General features: G+C 33.4%; 1 protein-coding gene across 2 annotated transcripts; it reads left to right on the forward strand.

Annotated features, from left to right (window-relative positions):
- Nucleotides 1-24798: 24798 nt before the first annotated feature.
- On the forward strand, nucleotides 24799-25651 carry LOC135125490 (uncharacterized). 2 transcript variants are annotated; one of them, XR_010279888.1, is made up of 3 exons: nucleotides 24799-24922; nucleotides 25116-25259; nucleotides 25335-25651. XR_010279888.1 is itself a non-coding variant. In XM_064051150.1 (3 exons), the coding sequence occupies exons 1-3, from the start codon at nucleotides 24905-24907 to the stop codon at nucleotides 25496-25498; spliced, it is 348 nt and encodes a 115-aa protein (XP_063907220.1). In that variant the 5' UTR covers nucleotides 24799-24904; the 3' UTR covers nucleotides 25499-25651. The 2 variants fall into 2 exon arrangements, 1 of the variants encoding a protein (XP_063907220.1); XM_064051150.1 differs by having other exon boundaries at nucleotides 25094-25259.
- Nucleotides 25652-26035: the final 384 nt, after the last annotated feature.

Below are 26035 nucleotides of genomic sequence, written 5' to 3' on the forward strand. Positions count from 1 at the left end.
ATTAATTATAGTCCACTAAAGTTATGGGGAATTTTTGTTTTGCTTTGCTGTCAGAAGAACGTCACCTTAGAACTGGTTTGCCGCATATCCAAATCGCGTCCGAGGGATTTTCGCCTCTACTGCTTGGTGCAGATTTGCCGCATGTCGCACTTGGGCGAAGCGAAACATAGTTTAGATTCAGTGCTGATTTGCCGCATGTCCAAGCAGAAATCGATACAGTACCGTTATCCGTTTTTACGTACTTCCTTGCTGTTTTGCTTTTCAGCGTTAGGTTTGGGGTTGGGAAAGAAATCGTATTCAACTTCACGCGCAGAACAATAAGAATAATGTGAAATCAATAAAAAAGAGACTTCACAATTTTGATGAATCTGAAATTTAAAAAAAACAACTGTAATTTGTGCAACTCTTTTTCTGTTGTTATAGATGTTACAAATATTTTCGATTTTTTTTTTAAGAAAGATTGAGTTTCAAATTATTAGATTCGAAATTTTACAAATTTAAATTTCAAATAGATTTGTTGCTCGTTAAACAAATAATTTATTTTTTTACTTAACAGTAACATTTTTATTTAATGATTTCTCGGAAATGATTGAACTTATTTTCTCTAAAATTTTAGTCAACAAAATTCATAATGCTGCATACTTATATTCGTATTTGTGGAAATGATATTTCCACATCAATAATTACAGATAATAATAGATACATTTTTCAGAGATAATTAAGATTAAGATTTCTTAATCAACTTCACGCGCAGAACAAGAAATACGGCAAGGACTCATAATGTGAAATAAATGAAAAATTGAAACGATATTAGAAATCTCGTGGTGAAGTAGTTAACTAAGTATAACGAACAATGAATGTTAAGTTATTGATGTTTTGATTCGATTTTTTCTAAATATTTTTAAAATAAAGAGACTTATTTTTCTTTATTTTTATATAAAATCTACATTTGATAAAACTCATTGCAGTCATTCATTTTTCCTAAAAACTGTAGAATCCAAATATTGCATTGTTAATTTCCATTGTTAAATGGTGAATTGTGAACGAAATACGGAGTACCAAATTTAAATGTGTTTTACAGAAAGGAATTATTTTTACAAAGGATAATAAAATGATATTTTCTTTGCATTGACTCGCTGCAGTCCTACTAAAATTGCAGCTTAATATGTAATTTTTTTATATAAAATATTCAAACTGATAAAGAACACTCGGGTAAAAATAGGTTGTTGTCTCAAACAATTGGATTCCAGTATTTTATTAGATTACGTGGATATTGACTACAAGTAGCTATTGTCGGGCAACCAGAGAAAATTAGCAGTGATACTGTTTAAAACTGTAAATGCAGTATATTTGGATTTGGAAATAAATCATTCGTTACCATGTCTTATGTATCAGTGACAATTATGTTGACTGCAACCCAAATCTATTTGATTACCCCTAACTCCATAATATCTAGTACTTAATATAGTTATACGCTTTTCAGTTGAAAATGAAAGAATTATTTGTACTGGTAGTTGTAAACAATTGTATAAATATTTCCGTTGGATTTCTTTGCGAACTCTTTGTCAATTATTATTTATGATACTATGGTATGATCCCAAACTGTTTAGAGAAGAAAGGGAGGCTGTGGTGTGCGCACGTAAACTTGTCCTATTTCTTTCCAATACATTGGCTCTAAATATTAGCTCTCTGTCTATCATCTCCTACGTGCGCTTATCATAGACTCCTTTTATCTAAAAAATATGCAGTATTTCCCGCGCAAACCAGCAGTCAGATCTCTAGATTGCTTGGCCTCGTGATTTGTCACGTATTTTTAAATAACATACAGTTTTCTAAATTTGCTGAAGTACTACTAAACTACAAAAATAAATAAACGGGTAAATTATATTCACAAATTATAACTCCGAATTAAACATGCCGTGAACCCTACTAAGTATAAATTAAACGTCATTGTTTGCTAACTACATAATTGATTAAACTTATTATTTTAATAAGGTAAGGTATTAAACTAGACAGAGACGTGAATACTTTTTTTTACTAATTTTAATAATTCTTATAAATGAGTAGATACTTAATAATAAAGCAATACATAAAACATACAAAAAATGTATTTGCATGTTTTTGCATAAACTTCCTGCACTTATAATTTATGAACAGTATTTTGGACGATGCTCAATTAATTGATAAATAATAGTATGTTGATGTAAAAAGAGTATCATTACATTACTTCAAATTCTTTTAACTTTCTTTATGTCGTATATCCTGGTTCCAAAATCTCAAGAAATTAGGGTTATGGTAATTTAATTCAATCTGGGTGCTTAGGGTAAAAATTCAATAAACAACAAATGAAAAAGTATGTTATTTTTAAAAATCATATAACATTTATTGCTGTAAAAGTTGGAGATGACGTTATATGATGGGGAGGATGATTACAAATGTTGGTCAGCGTTTTATCAACTGGAAACGAGAGACCTATGTTTTCGTATTATAGGAGTCATGAAACGTTGAGAAGCCATAAAAGTAGCCAGTCGCCCGATGAACTTGATTACAATAGTTCCTTAGCTTACGCTCGAGACATAAAAAAAAATAAACAATAACATTTGGATTTAATAGCTTTTGATATCTGGTATACCTAAACAGTGAGTGAATTTTATGCGGCTATTATTACCATTACATATAACCATCCAGTTAAATTAATTGGTAAAAAAATTTACCCATAAATAAGTTATTGTAAAGTTATTTTTATTTACACGCGTATAATTGCACAACAATAATTGTTAGACAAATAGAATGATAAAGAAAGGCAATGTCATATTAAAAAACAAATTACTCGTTTCGATGTAAGGTACCTTATATAAGTTAACAACATACATCTATTTAGTTATTATAGGTAAAATTCTAATACGGAATTTGTTCTTGAAGTAAGTCGTAAATTGTAAATAGCTATAAATTCGGAAATAATTCTTTTTAAAAGATACAAGTCAAAAATGTATTAGGCATGATTGTCAAGAAACATTCCAATTCTGTTTCAAATTTGCAAGCATTTTATGTCAAAAGCTGATTTTTGTAAACGTTCCAGTAATAAATTTCGAAGCAAAATCCACCTAAACAGATTTTGCTTCGAAATTTTAATTTTCATATTACTTTTACAACATTTTAATTTAAAAAATTAAAAATGTATCTATTATTTGTGATTACACTGGTCAACAAAATTCAATTTTTTCTCTCTAACTTTGACATAATTGTAATGTTTTCGTTTAATTTGTCCCTGTGTTTGTAACAAAGGGCATAAACCTTACAACTTAGCTCAATTAAAAAGAAAAATGCATATTTGATGTTAAAAACAAAAAATCAGGTAAAACAATTTAATTTTTGTATCTTTAACGGCAAAAAGTGATGTATTAACAAAAGAACAACCATAATTAAGAAAAAAACAACGATTGTAGCTTAAAAAACGAAAAAAACAAAAGAAACAGCTAAGACCGACGTTTTTTCGGTTGCCTCTTATAGATTTCGTTGGAGATCTCTCGCTTGATGGTCCCGCAGGATTCTGGGAGCATTTAGGTGTACCATCGATCTTGGTAACGTTTTTGTATCCACAAAATGCCCAGATGGAAGCGTTCTCTATGTCCGTCACTCACGTCGCCATAATTTTTGGGGAAAAAATTAAAATACGAATACATAAAATGCACTTTTAAGAATATGTTAATTTTAAATTTTTTGTATGATGATAACATGTTTTCTACTTACTAAACGTAGTTTTCTTATTGTTTCCCAAGAAGTTTGTAGCAATTTGATCACAAAAAAATACACCTTATAGAAAGTTTCCTATTACTTAATAGTACGATTTTTGTATTTTTCAAAGGATAATATTTTAAGATTACTTTTAAATGAGAGCTAAGTTTTGGTTTAGCCGTTTATAATATCATTTAAAATTGTTAATTAAATAATAATTGGCTGCTATAATAAAAGTTAGAGCTTAGCTGTTGACCAGTGTTATTGATGTAGAAATATCGTTAATAAAATGTTACTGTTTAGTAAAAAATTAAATTATTTGTTTATCGAACAACAAATCTATTTGAAATTTAAATTTGTAAAATTTCGAATCTAATAATTTGAAAATATTTGTAACATCTATAACAACAGAAAAAGAGTTGCACAAATTACAGTTGCTTTTTTTTAATTTCAGATTCATCAAAATTGTTAAGTCTCTTTTTTATTTATTTCACATTATTCTTATTGTTCTGCGCGTGAAGTTGAATACGATTTCTTTCCCAACCCCAAACCTAACGCTGAAAAGCAAAACAGCAAGGAAGTACGTAAAAACGGATAACGGTACTGTATCGATTTCTGCTTGGACATGCGGCAAATCAGCACTGAATCTAAACTATGTTTCGCTTCGCCCAAGTGCGACATGCGGCAAATCTGCACCAAGCAGTAGAGGCGAAAATCCCTCGGACGCGATCTGGATATGCGGCAAACCAGTTCTAAGGTGACGAGAATGTCATACTGGTCATATCATATGTCATAATACTTTCCCGCGCACGTCTTGTTTACTTGTGTTGTTGTTCCAGTCTTCTTTGTTATAAATTAAATTGAATTAAACCAGTTTTTATCAAAACTACAACGATTGAAAACCGATTAAGGTAACTAGAAATGAATTAATGTGTATTCATATTTCAAATAAATCTGTTTTAGGTTAAGATGGGGTACACATTGACCTAATATACTTGGACTGCGCGCTGCTGTTTGGAAACTGTGTAAGTAATGTTGTGAACATGATTAGGCAACCAGTAATATCCATTGGAGGCAAAAGAGTACTGAGCAACATAGGAAAATTATGGAATATTTGTTTTTACATCAAACACTAGAGTTATTTAATGTTTAATTAGCATCTAATTAACATATAGTCACAAACAACATTGCTTGAGACAAATATTTATTTAATCTGATAGCTAATACGCAAAAACGACATTTTTTTGTCGTTACAAATGTCGAACATTTTATATTAATAGATTTGAAACGAAAAAAACTATTTAACAAACTTTATGAATCTCAACAGACTTTGAGAAATCTGTTATGACTGTCATAATAATGTGATATAATTTTGAAATTAATTACTAAAACGATTTAATATATTTATACATATACGATCATGTATAGTATATGTATATGTATATTAATTCCGACCGTAGAAGCCTCCGAAATTATATACATATACTTACCGAATTTTAATTAATATCAATTTTGAATATCTATGTCTAATCCTGTTATCAAATTCATTTCGTTGCTTATTTCGATGACGAATCCGAATTGCGAAATAAATTTTTAGAACAAGGTAATTTAGTTGAATATGGTGATTATTTAATGGATCCAGATTTAAGATGTGATCGTCTAATTCGCAAAATATATTTTTTAAATTAATGTCTTCATTCTTAAATTAAACCATGATACAAGTAAATTTACTTATATCATGAATTAAACAGGATCAGTTATTCTCACCCGTAGGTAGCGATTAGGATGAGTATATTTTATGCTTAGAAATAGAAAAAGTAAAATTTGAATAACAGTAATTTTATATGTAGTAATAGCAAAACTGCCCTATTACAACAGTTCCCTTAGCTTTGCTAAGGAAGTAAAAATAATGTAATTAGTTGTAATAATTAGTAATTACTAACCTGTGAAATGAAACCGTGGGATCTTATCCGTAGGTATCTTTGTTGGCAGTTAAATGCCACATAAGGCTTCACCACAGTGGATAAAATGTCATATACATATAACAATTTAACTAAAAATGTAATATTTAATAGAAAACAGTCCAAAATGAACGAAGTGCCCCAGTTTTTTGCTATAATGGGGTTCGCGTCAATTTACACCAATGATGCTTTTGCCCCGAATGGGTATTGTGTGTTGCCTAATCATGTTGACAACAGTACAGAGCGGGGACGAGCAGTCCAATAATAGTAGGTCCATGTGGGGTACACTCTTGAACAAAATACGTTTATTGTTGTCTTACTATCGAAATGGGACGTTAAATGCGGACGGGGAATGGGTGTATTCTGTTCAAGCTTGCAAGGATGAGTATTTGGCAAAATTTCCAGAATTAAACATTGAAGAACAGTCTTTAATGACACACAAAAAGAATCGTTGACCGATTCAACAGAACTGAAAATGTTTCTAAAGGCAAGTCACCAGGAAGGCCTCCAGTTAGTGAAGAGGTCGTCGAAGATTTGAGGGAACGAAATGAGCAAAGCCCAAAAAAATCTTTAAGTAAACTGTCTTTGCAATCTGGTGTCCCATACACCACTTGTCAGAAAGTTTTAAAAAGAACATTACATATGCATCCCTATAAAGTATCGTCAGTCCATGAACTTAAACCAGCTGATTATCCTCGTCGTGTTGCATATTGTGAATGGTTTCAAAACAACATGAACAACAGAATTTTGGATTCGTCATTTTTTTCCGATGAAGCATGGTTTCATCAAAATGGCTATGTTAATTCGCAAAATTATAGAGTTTGTAGTGCTGAAAATCCTTTTGTTTTTGAAAAGAAGAATTCCTTGAGTACCCAAAGCAGTGATTATACTGTACCAAAAAAATTTTGTGATGCCTCAAATTGTAGACGAGCAAGCAAATGTGAAAGATTGTTGTTCATCTAACTCATTTTCCAGATTTCATTGGCGCCTTGGACTGCATATGCACATATAAAAATTAAATTACCAGGTATATGAATTTTTGTTAACATAGAACGCAAAAAATGAAATAGTAAAAGTTATAGGTGGAGAAGATCCAGAAATTTTTAGAAATCAGGAAGATTATCTCTTGATTAATGTACAAGCCATATGTGATGAAATGATTAAATTTCAAATATTGTGGCACAATGATCAGTAGCTACAAATGATAGTACTATTTTTAATCATTGTTCAGTTTAAGATCTGTTTGAAAATACACAACTGCAAAGTTGTGTGCTCTTGGATAGAATATTTTAAGAGAATTTTATTATATTATTATATTTCTAAGTAACAAGTTATCCCTTAAAAAAATACTTGTTGACACTGCTGATATATTCCGTTACTCCAGCACAACAGCTCTATTATCAGTGACACATTGGAAGCCACAATAGAATTGGGTGCACATTTGGGATTCTGAAACGACAGTTTCCTGTGTTAACAGTTGTGATTGTCGCTGTTGTTTTACACAACATTTTAAAACAGATGGTGATATCTGACAGTAAAAATTTATTGGTAATAAAATTATTTTTTTTTGTTGATTTCATTTATAGTGAAAAACATATTAAAATTTATTTATAAACTAACAATATCTCATGTTATTGTTAACATTACATTAAAAATGAGCATCATTATTTCAAAATGGACTCTTTAATGTTTTAATTTGAAGTAAGTACATTTAATTCAATGTCTGGTTTTAAAACCCTTTTCCTAAAATTAAATTCTTCAATTTCTCGTTCCTTCTTTTGTAGCTAACAACTCCTGCCCGAAATACTGGTTTTTTAATTTTGCCACTTCATAACCCTGCCACTGCTGTGAAATTATGTTCCCATGAACAGTCTCCATAACCTTTGCTCTTCTTCCACTAAACCAATTTTTAGTGTGAAGTGTGAAGTTACTGATCCATCAGCTTTCTAAAATTATTTGGAATGTAACACGCCAGTGGTCTTTAAAATAAACAGTAGGTAAATTTTCTATAGATAACTGTTGAGAGCCAGTACTGGGGGTATGTGTTTTGATTCTCCCCACCCTCAACGGGAAGTCTGGCCACCACCCGCCTTAAACGAGGATTCTACCTGTAGCTTTCGGGAAATAAACATCTCTAATCTGTAACGACAGTCCGCTGGTTCTTTTATCAGTCATCCTACCTATTGCAACGTATCATTCAAATATCAATTCGCCGGACGCGTTCGAAATCCGTATCATTTCTTTTATTAAATACAAGAAAACATATATCGTCGAACGAGTTCGAAACATTGGTCCTTCGAGCCGGATCAGCGGCAAGTGAAAACAGTGAATTTTAATCAAAAGTGCCATTCAACGCCTGGTCATCTACTCGCCCCTCCTGAGGTCAAGATCAGGAATTCCGGGAGCAAAGGTAGGGTTCAATTCTTTTCTTTATCGGTGTGCGTTTCACTTTGTGCGTAAGATGACGATTAGCCAAGATGCAAACATCAAAAATTTCTTATCCCTTTTAAACAAATTAAACGCTCATCAAAATTTTATACTTGAAGAAACCAGCCATTGTAAAATCAATCTAATCAAGCGTCGGTTGCAAGACGTTGAGCGCTTAAGATCGCAATTCGAAGATATTGCATCATACTTCGGTACGGCGTCTGTAATTATTGCTCCCGACAGCGATGGCGACGACAACGGTGAAAACGAGTCTGATGCAAGGGTCGAGTATCAATTCGGGGACATACGAGAACAAATATTCGAGGTGTTAGCTTTATGTGATGACGTAATAGAAAAGGCAGGCATTCAATCTTCTAGTAGCTCATATACCCCATCTAATGTTTCTAATGTTAACGTAAAATTGCCGACGATTGAACTGCCAACATTCAGTGGAAATTATACAGAATTCGCATCGTTTTTCGATACCTTTAAGAGTGTGATAGGCGATAATGATTCGTTAAGCAATTCCCAAAAATTGCATTATTTAAAAGCTTGTCTAAAGGATGAACCAAAGAAAACGCTTGAGTCATTGAAAATAGATAATGCTAATTATCCTATTGCGCTCAATTTATTAAAACAGCGATACGAAAACAAGCGTTTTATAATTAACAATCATCTCAAAAACATTTTCAACTTGCCGCAGGTAAATAAATCGGACTCCAAATCCTTGAGAGTCCTTTTAGATCAGCTTAACATTAATTTAAGCACTCTTAAATCGTCCTGTAAATCATTGGAGTGATCTTATTATTTATGTTATCGTATCTAAACTTGACCACCTTTCTAGTTCGGCATGGGAGGAGTCGATTGAACCCACGCTTCCATCTCACGATGATTTAATTTCATTTTTAGAAAGACGTTGCAATACTTTAGAATCTATTAGCATTCACAAGATAAATAAGGAATTTAAATCTTTTTCTCCCCATAAATATGAAAATGCTCCATTCAAAAAACGCGTGTTTCATAGTTCATCCCCAAAAGTTCCAGTATATAAAAATCCTCCTCCATGCTTCATTTGCGAAAAAACCCATAGTATTTTTAAGTGCGCAGATTTTTTAAAATTAACGCCTCATGAAAGGCTGCAACATATTAAGTTGATTAATCGTTGCAGTAATTGCTTTAGGAAAAGTCATTTCACTAAGGATTGCACGATTTCGGGTTGCAAGCAATGCAATAAAAAGCACCATACCCTTTTACATATTGAACCTTTAACAACTAATAACCTCAGCACGAATGAAATGACAAATAACAGTGTTGAACCCAGTTTTGATAATCCTGGTGAAGGCACATCTCATTGTATAACCTAGCAATTTCAAATAATGTGCTTTTATCCACGGCCTTAATACAGGTCAGAGGACCCACCGGAATGATCAAAAACTGCCGGGCCTTACTTGATGTAGGAAGCCAATCACATTTCATGACCGAGTCTTTGTGTAAAATGCTTAAATTAAATATCAATTCTATAAACATATCTATATCCGGTATAAATAGCCAATCCAAAATAACAAAATCTGCGGAGGTTAAGATAAACAGCAAAAACACCAATTTTCATGCAAAAATTAGATGCCTAATAGTACCCAAAATCGCAGAAAACCTGCCTTGTTATAATGCTGTCATCAACGATTTAAAAATACCTCAAAATTTACAGCTTGCCGATCCAACCTTTCACATATCAGCTCCAATCGATTTATTAATTGGGGCAGAATTGTTTTTAAATTTGCTAGCGGATGGAAAAATTAGTTTAGGGAAAAATCAACCAGTTCTCCAAAACAGTGTAGTAGGTTGGATTTTAGGCGGGTCTATTGGTCAACTTAAAGAAAATCATTCGCATTGTTATAAAATCTCCTTAGACACCCGTTTCCGGGAAATAGAAAGTGTAGAGCCGGTAAGTGCAACCGCAATAAACAAAAATTCCTCGAAGGATATTTGTGAAGGGCATTTTAATGAGACTACAACCAGATCCGCGGACGGTCGTTTCATTGTTAAACTTCCGTTTACTCATTATCCCCCAAATTTAGGAAATTCCAAGGATACAGCAACTAGGCGGCTGTTATCAATAGAACGGAAGAGATCTAAAGACCATAACTTAAATGAGGCTTACGTCTCCTTTATGAACAAATATTTACAACTAGGGCACATGGACTTAGCAAGGGACGACTCATCCCAATCCTTTTACCTGCCGCATAGTTGTGTGCTAAACGAAAACAGCTGTTCCACGAGACATCGGGTCGTTTTTAACGGTTCATCAAAATCTTCAAACAGTTTCAGTCTAAATGATAATTTAAAAACCGCTGTAGCGTGTTGGTTACGCGTTATCAAAAACCTGTACAACAAAGTTAAAAAACGGCCTGAAGGCAGAGGCCGTTTAACATTGGAAGAACTACAGGATGCCGAAACGGTAATAATTCGCTTAATTCAGAAAGAGTCATTTTCTTCCGAAATCCATCAGTTGGCGCATAATAAAAAACTATTTAATGGTAACATTTTGCCTCTTAATTCTGTTTTAGATGCTGATAATATACTCAGGGTGAGGGGTAGACTAAGTAATGCCCAAAGTTTATCAATTAACCAAAGATGTCCCATTCTTTTACCCAAGCACCACGTCACGGAATTAATAATAAGTGAGACACATCAGAGGCTACTGCATGCAGGCCAGTTAGGTACTCTTGCGCAAGTGCGTTTAAAATTTTGGCCCATTTTTGGCAGACGTCAGGTTCGCATAGTAATTGGGAAGTGTGTAAGGTGTAAAGCCTGATTTATAGATTGACGTCCGCCCGTCTGACGCTACCGCTATCGGAAGCGAAAACGTTGACGCCGCCGACAATTCAGATTCGTATTTATAAATTTCGCTAATAGCGCTACGTTTATTAATGTACGCAGGCGTACTCGAGTGACATCCCACATCTGTCAACCTAAAAGCATGTCTGCCAACATGGCCACAAGGTTATGTTACCAAATGCGGCACAGATTATCCGAATTTTTTTGCTCTGCTATGGGTGCCCTTCCATGGCAACGTGACAGAGCATGTAGAAGATAAATGCAGTTTTTATTAGAACACATATTTTATTTACATGTATGTATTGTATGTATATACAATATATGTATGCACGGTATGTTGTTACCTCCGAATTATATACGTATAGTACGTTGTCACCTCATCTACAACGTTCTGACCTCCGGTTTCGGAGGTAGAAACGTTTTGCCTTGTAAATAATTTTTTAATCATCTAGGGGGCGCTAGGAGCTTAATTTTCAATTTTCGTCTGGAGGTCATAACGTGCATCCCATAGTCGCAACTTTTTATTTTAGTTCAGCTGTAGACCGTTGGCGCTGGCGTCGCTTACCTTTATACACTGCTAGTGTGCTGTTACCTCCGTCATATAAACTGTACGTTCTGACCTCTGAAACTTGGCAACGTCGCCGTCATACATATATCCAACACATGGTAGAAGGAAACATGGTATACGCATACGTATCGACTGTTACGTCCAATGGCATCAAATTAGCGGCAAATTTAAAATACATTAATTTGCAATCACCCCGAAGGCTAGACAACGTGTTGGAAAGCTGTAGCCTGCAGTTTCTATCTTGTTTGATCTCATCAGTACAGCACATTCCATCAAGTTGTCTAGCATTTATTTCGTTTATGTGCTTAAGATTTTAAACTTGCTAATTTCACTCCACTCTTTCTTGTTAATCTTTATGCTCCTTGCCTAAGAATAACACTAATTTACAAATTTAAACTTTTTTTCATATCCAAAAATAAAAAAATATTTTTTACTTCTAAATTACTTACTGTTAACAAATCCAAAAATGGATACTAATCCTTTTCACGTCAGGTTTTTTCAAAAATCCAAAATAATGAACTTTGCTTTTACCTTCACGTTAGGTTAAATTGATTCATGTTAATACTGTGGCATAAAACATGTCTTCGAAATCGTGCAAAGTAAGTGCAAATCAGTTTTGTTACGTTTGTGGTAAAATTATAGTACCTAAAGTGGGAAGACCTGTTCAAATATGCTTAAAAAGAGGGTATCAAGGATTTTGGGACGAAAATGTGTTACTGTTGGTCTATTATAAGGCAAACTGACAGTACTGTCAATAAAAGAAACGCTAGTGTTAATCATTTTTAATTTTCAGTCATAATGTTTATAATATATACTGGGTGTTGCTTTTATTTGATACAACCCCTGTAACTACTTTATTATTAAAGATAAACCTGTCTTTCTTTGAACAAATTTGTATCCTTTTAAAAGATCTTTGTGAGACCAAGCTCACATTTTTATTATCACGTCCCGTAGAGAAATCAAAAGCAACCAATTATTCTAAAATCAATACTTGAAAAATTTTAAATAAAATATTGATGACAATCTAGTAGTTTGACAAATTGACACTCATGTTATTTATTGACGTAGATGATCTTGTAAAATGAAACAAATTTGCTAAAAGAACTATATGTTCATATATATTTAAAAACAAAAAAAATAACAATAGTTGTATAAAAGAAGACAAATACGGGATATTGTCACAGTCACAAAAATTGTTGTTATTAGTATTTAAGATTAGATTGTACTAAAGGAACACTGGGGTCCAGTGTTCTCTAGGGGGGGAGATATGTCACAGTCACAAAAATATGTAACCTAGTTACGATGGGATTGCCAAACACCCTGCTCGCGATATGATTCCATCGAGGCCATGGAGTGTCGACACATACCGACAGTAGGGATAGTTGCTGACACTGCAAGGGCTTCGTGGGGTTGACGAGAGCGGGTGGACGGCAGTTGGGTTGTGGCAAGAAAAAGAAAAAGAACCTGTGACATGTTCCTCCCAACAAAACAGTAAGTAGTTTTATTGTATTTGAATTATTATCAATAGAAATAACGTAAACTCACGAACTGGGCTTTTTTACCCCGCTCTACCAACCCCTTAGAACACCTCAGTCGTGACAATATGTTTATATAAATATCTCAAAAACCTGACGTGATGGATTTTTTTCTGCTTTCAGATTTGATTTTCCTGAACCCAAATCCTTCAGATTCAACTATTTTAGTCTTTGGATATAAAACCTTGTAAACTAGTGTAATTGGAGTTTTCACTCTGTTGAGGCATTGTATCAGTAATAATAAGATTAGCAACCAGCTAACCAGCTTTAAATTGAAAAATTTATTTGTGATTATACAGTTGTTGCAGTTGTATGTAATATGGGATCGCAGAATTTAGGTTTTTGTGTAACCACTAACCAACATTAGTACAGAGTGCACATTCTTCTCCAAAATGTTGACCAGTACCAATTTACTGTTACTTTATTTGTCGAAATTACTGTTGCGAGTCCCCAGTGTTAAAGTCACATGTGTTTGAGATTTGTACGTTTCATTTATTTGTAAAATTTGACCGAAGGGCCAATTGTCAGTAGATTAGAGTGACACCATCGTTACCCCTAGGTGTAAGTATAGTTTAATGTAATTTTTAATTGATAATTCACCGATCTCACTTGTCGCGACGACGTCGGGGTCGGGCAATTCTGCAATTTTGGCAGATTGCGTCATCATGGATTGCGTCATTGTTGTTTAGACTAGCGTTGGTTGGGCAGCTGGCTGGTTTTCCCGGATCGCGCTCGGACTTGTTAAAAGCGATAAAATTGTTATTTAATTTCACGGAGTCGCTCGGAATTATACATTTTATTTTCTGACATGACGATAAAAAAAAACAATGTTATGGCAGGAATGTTGAAATGCAACATTTTATAATATTTTGAATTGTGAAATATCTCAGGGGATGGATGGTTGTTCTTAAATTATTCTTTCAATTTAAATAGATTCCCGTCTGGAATTCTAACATAGTTTTTGGCAGTATTCAAGATGTAAAACTTTAAAGATTGGGTCGCTTTGGAAATGATCAGCAAAATAAATGTCGTCGTGGATTCGAAAGGGCAAATAGGATTTTATGCTGATTTTGTGTTATGTTTTATGTGTTTTATGATTCCAAATTTGGAACATTTATTACCAAAAGTACCTCTCAGAGCGATGTACAAACAAACCAAATGATATTTTATGTTTTGACAATATTGAACATGTGTTTATGTATTTATGTGTTGGGAAATTCGATTCACGATGTACTCTTGTTTCATTAATTTTGTTCAATTGAATTCGGTTGGCTACTTAGGCCCATGTCAAGATTGACTAATTTCTCCTGTCATTCATATAACTGTTTATTCGCAATACCGGGATGCCGCCAACACGGAATATGCGGAGGGTGTCTTGCTGGTAAAGGAAACTTTAGTGGTGGGAGCCAGTGTCGTGTGTCCCGCGGTGGATGGAGTAAAGTTACGGGATAATACTTGCAGCCGCTGCCTCAGGCGCCGGTGAACACAGCATAGAGATAGTGTGACGTTTGGGGTGGCACAGTGGCTCGGTTGTACGTAACTGTGGTAGTGCAAAGAAATAGTCCGATGACAGTTAAATCGTTTCTAATCAAAATCTGCCAATATAATAATTTGGGCATTGCTTTCCATTTCCTTTGATATGAATTTGCAAACTAGAGAATTGTGTACTTTTAAGAACAAGCTGTGTTTAACCTGATCGAAATTTATAATTGTTACACTTGAAAGAACCAGATTTTCGTAACTAGAAATATTGAAATTGATTAAAAAAAAAAAACAAACAACAAAAGGAAAGAATTTAATAAAATTAATCCAGCCATATTTTTGTGTTGTTAATTTCAAGGTCACTCTTCCACCTTTGCGGTTCACCACTTGCATCAGAACGCATTCCGCCATTTAAACACAACGTAGGGTCCCCATTTTGTTGACGATCACAGTTCATGGCCACTTTTCGAATTTTTCGCGGGTGTTCAAATTTTATGCGCATGTCTCAAATTTTGGCGGAATGTTTGGGTTATTACAACGTCATTTTTACAAATACACGCAAAGTCATTTAATAGATAAGGTTGCCACATTGGGATGCCATATTGATACGTCACAAGCGGCTCTCAAATGGCGCGAAAATTGCCCGTTTTAAATACTCGAGTAACGCACTAAAAACGGAAACTTTTAATCAAGTGACCGCTTCTACTTCGCAAATTTCAATCCTGTGTAAAGAATAATTTAATAAACTTCAAGAAAAAGGTTTTGCTGCCAGTAGAATTTGAAAATAACAAATGCGACACTATTAACTGATTTTTTTTTATGCAAAAAAATTAGAAAATCTGCATTTACTGGTTTACTTTTTCCTTTCTAGTAATATATCAAAACATTTCATTTTAGCTTAAACACAAATAACTTTAATTTTTTTTTTTTTTTGTTAGCCAAACACCACTTTAATTCACTGTAACATTAAACTTGTGAAAATATGTATTACAACTAAACATTAACACTACTGGTAAGTAAAAATACATAAAATTTTATAATAATTTTTATTTACATACATCAGTTTTAGCTAATTTTTTAAATTTTTTATATTTTTGTTTATTTTCAGATTTATTATTTAAATATTTAATTCTAATTAAAGTTCTCTGTTTTAAAAAAGCCCTTGTGATTTCGCAGTACTAACACCAAACGTCAGAATTAGCGGTACAGATGGTACAGATTAAAGGCATCAGCTGATCGGTCACACCAACTCAAAATTACAAGTTACTAAAAATTCCCAAGTAATACCAACCTCATTTTGACGTCACATGGGGCTGACACCTCTCCTCCCCCGTAAGCGATTTTGCCCACATACTCGTTTATGTGGTAACCTGTTCTCTATTAACTAACCTTGAAATACACGTATATCAACTTGGATTGATGCAGTGTAAAATACTAAAAATAACAGTATTGTATTCCTAAAATTTTCTGGGAAAATGGAGTGAGGCGTTCCTGATTTAATCAATAAAATAAATTTGACGCATTCATTAATTTTTTGAGTCCCCTGTTTTAGAAAATCTTAAAAATATGAGTGCAATGATCGACCACAAATAAGAACACATTTGCACATTTTGGGTGGAATTTATTCTACAAAATTTTGAGATGTCATCAGTTTTTTGGGGGACCTAAACAGATATACAGGGTTATCATAAATGATTGTAGTCGAAGTAGGCGCTGACGCAATTGTTTTGATGTGCCGCTTCTTACTTTCAAAAAATTATTAATTATAGTCCACTAAAGTTATGGGGAATTTTTGTTTTGCTTTGCTGTCAGAAGAATGTCATACTGGTCATATGTCATAATACTTTTCCGCGCACGTCTTGTTTACTTGTGTTGTTGTTCCAGTCTTCTTTGTTATAAATTGAATTAAACCAGTTTTTATCAAAACTACAACGATTTGATAACAGGGATTAAGGTAACTAGAAATGAATTAATGTGTATTCATATTTCAAATAAATCTGTTTTAGGTTAAGATGGGGTACACTTTTGAACAAAATACGTTTATTGTTGTCTTACTATCGAAATGGGACGTTAAATGCGGACGGGGAATGTGTGTATTCTGTTCAAGCTTGCAAGGATGAGTATTTGACAAAATTTCCAGAATTAAACATTAAAGAACAGTCTTTAATGACACACATAAAAAGAATCGTTGACCGATTCAACAGCACTGGAAATGTTTCTAAAGGCAAGTCACCAGGAAGGCCTCCAGTTAGTGAAGAGGTCGTCGAAGATTTGAGGGAACGAATGGAGCAAAGCCCAAAAAATCTTTAAGTAAACTGTCTTTGCAATCTGGTGTCCCATACACCACTTGTCAGAAAGTTTTAAAAAGAACATTACATATGCATCCCTATAAAGTATCGTCAGTCCATGAATTTAAACCAGCTGATTATCCTCGTCGTGTTGCATATTGTGAATGGTTTCAAAACAACATGAACAACAGAATTTCGGATTTGTCAATTTTTTTTGATGAAGCATGGTTTCATCTAAATGGCTACGTTAATTCGCAAAATTATAGAGTTTGGAATGCTGAAAATCCTTTTGTTTTTGAAAAAAAGAATTCCTTGAGTACCCAGAGCAGTGATTATACTGTACCAAAAAAATTTTGTGATGCCTCAAATTGTAGACGAGCAAGCAAATGTGAAAGATTGTTGGTCATCTAGCTCGTTTTCCAGACTTCATTGGCGCCTTGGATTGCATATGCACATATAAAAATTAAATTACCAGGTATATGAATTTTTGTTAACATAGAACACAAAAAATGAAATAGTAAAAGTTATAAGTGGAGAAGATCCAGAAATTTTTAGAAATCAGGAAGATTATCTCTTGATTAATGTACAAGCCATATGTGATGAAATGGTTAAATTTCAAATATTGTGGCACAATGATCAGTAGCTACAAATGATAGTACTATTTTTAATCATTGTTCAGTTTAAGATCTGTTTGAAAATGCACAACTGCAAAGTTGTGTGCTCTTGGATAGAATATTTTAAGAAAATTTTATTATATTATTATATTTCTAAGTAACAAGTTATCCCTTAAAATAGTAGATTGTTTTATTAGGATTAAAAGTGCCATTTTTTGCGACGAGCAAATTTTGCATTTGCGAGGCGGAGCGAAGCGAAGCCGAGCGGATGCAAAATTGCGAGTCAAAAACTGACTTTTAATCCGAATGAAACATACTACTTTTTCGCCAGCCAAAAAGTAAATCTCAAAAAAATTTTAACTTTTTAAGGCTAGGATTAAAAAAAAAATTAATGCTAGGATTAAAAAGGCAAAAATGACGTTGTTACTTTAGTAACGCAACTTTTTTTTACTCTCACAAAAACGTCAAGTTTTCCGTCCAAAATTGACGTTAAAAGTGACATCTTTTAAGACGGCTGGCGAAAAAAATACTTGTTGACACTGCTGATATATCCCGTTACTCCAGCACAACAGCTCTATTATCAGTGACACATTGGAAGCCGCAATAGAATTGGGTGCACATTTGGGATTCTGAAACGACAGTTTCCTGTGTTAACAGTTGTGATTGTCGCTGTTGTGTTACACAACATTTTAAAACAGATTGTAATATTTGACAGTAAAAATTTATTGGTAATAATTTTTTTTGTTGATTTCATTTATACAGTTTGTTTATATCGTAGATTTCGATCCGATCGATTTTCGAGACGATCGAAGTTGTCAAACCCACTTTAATCTACGAGCGTTTATATCACGGAAAACAGTCCGTTTGATCCACTGATTTGTAGTTTGAAATTGGTTTGAGTTTGACGTTTGGAGAAAGATAATAGTGTAACCAGTGATGGTGTAACACTAATTTCTTTTTATGTCTGAAGTTGTCAACATAAATAATAAACCTATAAAAGTTCAAGTCCGTTTACATAGCTTCTTCAAGCATTGGAATCCGTTTTAGATCCGATCGGTTCGATTCAATCCGACTAGTTTGTCGGATCGAATTTTGATAGTGAATCCACTTCAACATTCGATCTGCAGTGTTTATACCATTAGTCTCAATCGGATCGGACTGAGTCGATCGGCTCGAAATCCACGATATAAACTAAGTAATAGTGAAAAACATTAAAATTTATTTATAAACTAACAATATCTCATGTTATTGTAAACATTACATTAAAAATGAGCATCGTTTAATTGAAAAGAGTCCATTTTCAACATACTAAAAATGTATTTATAAACTAACAATATCTCGTGTTATTGTTAACAATACATTAAAAATGAGCATCATTTAATTGAAAATGGACTCTTTAATGTTTTAATTTGAAGTAAGTACGTTTAATTTAATGTCTGGTTTTAAAACCCTTTTCCTAAAATTAAATTCTTCAATTTCTCGTTCCTTCTTTTGTAGTTAACAACTCCTGCCCGAAATATTGGTTTTTTAATTTTGTCACTTCATAACCCTGCTACTGCTGTGAAATTATGTTCCCATGAACAGTCTCCATAACCTTTGCTCTTCTTCCACTAAACCAATTTTTAGTGTGAAGTGTGAAGTTACTGATCTATCAGCTTTTTAAAATTATTTGGTATGTAACACGCCAGTGGTCCTTAAAATAAACAGTAAATTTTCTATAGATAACAATGAAATGTATACTTACTTCTTTTGAGGTTGTTGGTAAATCATGACCACAGAACACTGACTACCACCCTGTTCAACTATGCTTTTCTGTTGAACATTGGAACCAAGACTGTGATGTCATCTTGTACCTAAACACACAGGATTTCCTCTGCATCATCTTGGCTATTTGTTGGTTTAATGCTTTCATTTTCGTCCCCACTATGTGAAATGTACGTCTCCAGTCTCCACAAGTGTTTTGATTTGTGATGTCCGTAACTTAACCAAAACAAGGATCCATTGTTTCAAATACTGGACGTGGTCCTTTGCGAATCTTTCTTCTTTCGGCCTCTTCGTCTGCGGCTGTTTTCCGGTCTTCATTTTTCTTGTTCTCGTACCACTTTTTTTTAGAATTTTTGTCGCACCAGTAAATGACATCATCCTTTTTATTTTCTATGGTAGCTTTGGATTCATATTCATAAACTTAATCCATAATTAAAACCTCCTCCGGTGTACAATTGGTTATTCGGCATTTTGTTGTTCCATATTTTTTTCATAAACTGCACGAACACACGAGGCACGGGGGTACCGACACAAATGAATTTACGTAACACTTCTAAGTGTTAAGTGAAAGCGGTGCAGTTAGGCCTAAACACTTAAAGAATGTTTTATTTATTTTTGAAAATAACCTCAAACAGAGCATGACATTTAATTAATAGTTCGAATTACTTCGAACCGTATTATGAAGTGGCAACAGCAAAAAATTCATTTGTTTTCAAAGCCAAGTTGACTACAATCATTTATGATGACCTGTATATATAGAGGCAGTAGAGCAGCTTTCATAACGAAAGGGTACAGTTGGTGGGAGTGCGCAGAACATTGTTTTGGTTTGGCCTTACAAATATCGTGAGAGCAGTGGCAGCGGCGATGAATATTTCGATTTTGATATATCAAAATATTGTTTGTGTTAATAAAAATATCAATTTTCTATTTTATTAGCGTTGACATTATAGAAAATGAATTTAAAGGTTTGTTAATGCTGTATTATGATGTATTAGTTGAATAAAAAACTAAGTAAAAGAAGTAAAAAGGTAACTTTTAGTGAGCAATAACAACTGATAAATTACGGTACAGCTATATAAACGACAATTATGCTAAAATATGAACTGTGATTATTATTTCGAGGTTAAAAACAGAAAACGTTAAGCCTTATTGTAATCCGACTTTATAGGATTGACAAATTGTGCCAGAAAATTAAAAACCATGTAACTATAGTCATGGGTTGCTAATTCTCAGGGTTTTATCTCCGCTTTTATCTAAAGATTTAACTGTTGATTTAAGACTAGTCAACTATAAAATAGCGTATGATACTGGTTTATAATACGGGGTTCGTGAAATTTTTTACTCATGTTATACTGCCCTGCTAAACAAAAACAACGTAATTGCAATTTTGGGCGATTTTGAGTTTGTGGTCTTTTTAAATTAAACAAGTTTCAAGGATTGTCAAGGTATATAATTATTAAATTCTAAGGTATTTTTTTATTTAATAATTGCATAATTAGTAATTCAACGAATCTGATCATAGCGTTTTTTATCACTGTATTGTTAGTCAAATTTAACGTATTTCCGGTACAATAGATACATTTAACGTATCTACGTATCTACGTTTTAAAATACATATTTCACTTACATAGCAAATATAACGTATGTGAAAGATGCGTTATTTTTGCTATGTAAATGGGCCGACAAAGCTACAATTCCTGAATGCCGCATCCTTTTGAGTTATGATACGTCTTTTTGTTAAATATTATTTTTAAATGAAGAATGAGCAAAATTTGATCTTCCAATTTAAAGTTACGTTAAAATTTCTATGTATAAAGCTCTTTTTGTACTGATCGGATTACGGTATCAGCCTTTGGATGCAGACACCTTATTTTTGTCGTGGAACTGTCAACATTTTTAAATGGAAAAAAAGACTGAAAAATATACAATAAACTACACTTAGCGCAAAATAAAGTTAACTATTGATTTCGGGGCGAACTCATCTACTAAAAACATCATTTCCCATCGTGTGTTAACTCAAAGTTAGCGAAAAACGCAAGTTATTTTAATCGGTTCGAGGTAACCCAATTTTCAAACGCCATTATCTCGAAAACGGCGCGAGTACAGATACGTTGTTTTGGTTTAGCACGGCAGTATAATCCCTATTGTTACGTAAGCCTATTTTTTACCAAACAAATACATTTATTGTAGAAATTGGTCTATTTTTCATTGTTTTCGAAAGAAATATAACTCAGCGGAAGCTGAGCCTCCCTTCTCAACACATTGATGTTACGCCACTGCTAGCCCGACTACAAGTCGCGCAACTTAAGCCCCGCCCCTGTACCCTTTCGTGGTGAAATTACTTCTAGTAGCCGGGCCATCAGTGGCGTAACATCGATGCATTGAGAAGGGAGGCTTGGCTGAGTTATACTTCTTTCAAAAACAATTAAAAAAGAGCAATTTCTACAAAAGAATACAGACAACCATTTAATAAAAGTAAATTAATTTGTTTGTTAAAAAAATAGACTTACGTAACAGTAAATTATGATAATCTATCACACAAAATGTGGTATTTTTGATTATTAAACGAGTTTATACTGTAAGGGATTATAGCATGAGTAAAAAATTTCACGAACCCCTCATTATAAACCAGTATCATATACTATTTTATAGTCGACTAGTCTTAAATCAACAGTTAAATCTTTAGATAAAAGCGGGGTTAAAACTCTGAGAATAAGCAACCTATGACTATAATTATATGGTTTTTAATTTTCTGGCACAATTTATCGATACCGTAAAGTCGGATTATAATAAGGCTTAACGTTTTCTGCATATATCTAATACTACTATATTGCTAACTCTTCAGAAGTAACATAGAAACGGTGTTCACGGACAGAGAGAGACAGAAGATGTTGTTTTCTGTCTATAAGAGTACCGAGGGTCTGTGCGCATGTACACAAAATAGAAGCGAAAGTACGAAATGTCAAAACGCACCCAGTCACGCTATCGACTACAAATTAAACAAGTACGAGTGTCTGCGCAGTACTGTTTAGTACCACAGAGAGACAGAGAGGTCCGATATATTGCTCTGCCGTTATGTTTTCGGAATCTTTTGAGGCCAGTTAGCAATATAGTACTATTAGATATATGTATGGTTTTCTGCCTTTAACATCGAAGTAATAATCACAGTTCATATTCTAGCATAATTGTCGTTTATAACTAGAGCTTCGACTGTACCGTAATTTAACAGTTATCATTGCTCACTAAAAATAAAATTATATTTTTATTAACCGCAATATTTTAATATTTTAAAATCGAAATATTCATCGCCGCTGCCACTGCTTGCACGATATTTGTAAGGCCAAACCAAAACAATGTTCTGCGCACTCCCACCACCTGTACCCTTTCGTGTTGAAAGCTACTCTATTAACCACAAACATGGTGATAACTGGTAATCGTGCATTTTTTATCTTTGTTCAGAAGAATATAGCGCTGCCATCTTATTGGCAACTTTATATTTAAATATATAATTACTTGGACTGTTGCTGTTGGTGCTATTTCCATACTGTTTTTTTTTTAAAACTATTGTACTGCTTTGTAAATTAAACAAATTAGTCTAAAGCTGCTTAAACAGATCTTTCTTCGTCACATCTGAAGCACCATCAAATAAGTCTCGTTTTTTGGATTCTACGAATTTTAGTTTTAAAGAACGGGATATTAAACGGGAATAAACTCAAAGTAAAAACGGGCAACTAAAAAATACCACTGAAAAACTTCATTAAAAAAGACAGCAAAAAATTATATATATATATATATATATATATATATATATATATTAATTAGACGACCATAATACATATGTTCAAATTGACTTTCTCGAACATTTAGTTGAAATAAGGTTTTACTTCTGTCGAAACGTCCAAGACGGGTATTTAAAATCGACGTGGGTAAAACTCAACAATTTATTTCTTACTGACTCAAACTTCCACGACTGATTACACAGCGATTATGTACAAAGTAATTCCGGCGCAACTTGACTAGATTCTTTCAACATTCACTGGACTTGATTCGTTGACTGAATAGTCGTTCCCGAAGGTGGCTTCTATTTAAACCCATACTGTCTAGATATTCGGCCATCGATGTTTTTCTGTAATACCGATCGCGATTTCTGTTTCCAAGCTTTTCTTTAGCGAACGCCGTCCGGTCGCCGTCATCGACGATGAGTCACCCATGGTTGCCGTGCATACTAGAAAGCCCTTGAGAAAACCCATGGGCATCGTACCGGGGCCGGCGTATGGGTTTATTTCGTAACAATATCAAATATTTATTAAGGTTACATATTCAACATTTTCCATAAATACGAAATACGCTTATTCCTTTGTGTTTGCATCAATGACTTTTTTAAACACTGATATCATGTGTAAAATGAATAAGCATTCAAAAGAAGGATCACTCGAGCTTTCATGGCAGTATTTTTTTTTTAAATGCATTTAAATTTTATACAATAACATATAAAATGCCAAAAATTGAGTTGTTACCTGAGACATCAAAATTTTCAAACTACAACAGCCTTTTATACGTGTCGCTGTACATACGTATCATAAGCACTAGAAGCGCCGACCTCGAGAGTTTATATAAAAAATAAATGCGGACAGATACGTTGGATTTCGCCTAATGTACCTTTTTTTTATTATTTTGACTTCCCGAGCGAAGCAAAGTCCATCGGACTAAAATTTGGCTAATCATCCCCACCAACGATTTGATGACGTCATTTTAAAAAATTATATTTAAATATTATTTAAATTTTAAATGATCAAAATCCAGATCCAGAGGATATCCAGATTGTGGCTTAGTGGGTTACAGGTCGAAACGCGAACCGGCGATTCCTCGTTCGATGCCAAGCTTGGCCGTTTGTTTTTTCTTTTATCTATTATATATTATCTAGGTGTATGACGTCATAATAAATGTTCCATTAGTCAGACTGAGAACGAGTCACTTCATGTTCTCGAAAAGGCGAGAGAGAGAGAGAGAGAGCAGAGTTAAGTTATGAAAAGAAAACTTTATTTTTTTTTTAATAAACAAGATAAAGACTTAAAATTATTATTCATTCGTCACCATAAAGGCGGTGACTTTCCGACAGCAGCCTTGGTGATGCCACGCTACAATTTAGTAAGAATTATAATAATAATATTCAGAACATTTTCTTCAACTGTGGCATAATTAATAGTGTTAGTTCTTTGTTTTGAAACGGCAAACTCATCCAGTTCAAACATATTTCTACGCGACATTCTTCCGAAGTATAAACACATACAGGCTATACATTTTTTTAGCATAAAACTAAAACCAAACGACATTTTCGGCGGAACATTATTAGTGAAGAATTGTTTCATAATGAAAAACGTTCTGCTACTGAAATTCTTCATACAGGAAGGTCATGAAGGAAATATATCTATTTTCTATGTAATCTGTGTCTTTTATATAATTTCTGTGCATTACTATTAAATAATTTTTTTGATTTTGTTGCCTATACTAGGACATATAGTATTAGCATCACAAACCTAGTACTTTAACTGTTATTTAAAAATTTTCACTCTTTCGTTTCAGCGACAGATTGATGTTTATAAATTACAACCGAATACTAGCTATGAATTTAGAATTTGGGCTACCAATAAACTGGGTAGGGGGGAAATAACTGAAGTCATTGGAACTACTTCACATGAATATAAAGAAGAAGGTAGGAACTAAAATTTTCATTTTTATCCGCTAGTATTGCTATATTTAGTTTACTTATGAATCTAGTATAATGGACCACTTTTGCTATAATGGCCGTCGCTTGTGATTTTTGCTGATAATTATAATCCATTGCTTCTTTATCAAAGTGGTCAATTGTAATCAAAACTTGTAGCAAAAGATGTTTTTTAATCCAGAATTGGCTCGACGCATGTTAGCTGGAGCAGACAAATTCGACACGAGAGTATGGGCCGTGGCCGTTGGGATTGTTATGGGAACTCTTATTTTACTGGGATTGGGAACATGTTTCTTATTATACCAAGAATGTCGCCTTCCTAGTGGTAAGTTAATTAATTTTAACATTTATTTTACATTTTGCAGTTATTTTAAGTAGAAGTATAGTAATTGATTCATAGTTCCAGAAGAACAAGAGATTATAGAACTAGTTCCGAATATTATATTGAATCCTGGATTTGAGGGCAACATACTAAGTGAACAAATGCCCACAGACGAAAATTCTAATAATGAAACGCCTTTGCGTTTGAACAATAATACAGTAGTGCAGCCTAGGAATGTATAGTTTTTTACTAGATTTCGCTTTTACAAATACAATAGAAGAAAACATTACGGGGACACATGATGAATAGTTTATAATTCCAGTTTTCTCGAATGCTTGTGTTCAAGGGTGTATTGCCCACATGTGATTTAATGTTAGAAATGTTAAGTTTTAAAATGTTTTTTATTTAAGCGATTTAGCGTATGTTATGTTCCTAGTTTTTATGGTTATTCAACTCAAGTTTTTTTTTCTAGTCATCTTTTAGAGATTTTGTTGCTAAATGTTTTTGCAGTTAATCCAATAAGTTACCTTCTTTGTAGACACTGTGCATCATATCAAAGTTCGAAAAATTATTTAAATCAACGCGTTAACATTACAAAATTACAAAAACAAAATGGCTTCCAGTCTATACAGTAGAATCATAGAAACTGTTGACAGCGTTGCTAAAAATTTCGCAACATATTTTTATAGAATGAAAAATCCGTAAAAAACATTTTTTTATATCGTCAGTGTAAACCGTAATTTATACAGCTTGTTAATATGTCGATTATTTTCCATAAA

Source organism: Zophobas morio, unplaced genomic scaffold (genome assembly GCF_036711695.1).
Source record: "Zophobas morio isolate AGI-343-1 ecotype UQ-CSIRO unplaced genomic scaffold, CSIRO_AGI_Zmor_V1 ptg000008l, whole genome shotgun sequence".
In the NCBI taxonomy this organism is placed as follows: Eukaryota; Metazoa; Arthropoda; class Insecta; order Coleoptera; family Tenebrionidae; genus Zophobas; species Zophobas morio.

Coding starts and splice junctions, on each gene's coding strand:
- LOC135125490 (XM_064051150.1), top strand. Junction 25,260..25,334: donor AGAATGTCGCCTTCCTAGTG/GTAAGTTAATTA, acceptor ATTGATTCATAG/TTCCAGAAGAACAAGAGATT.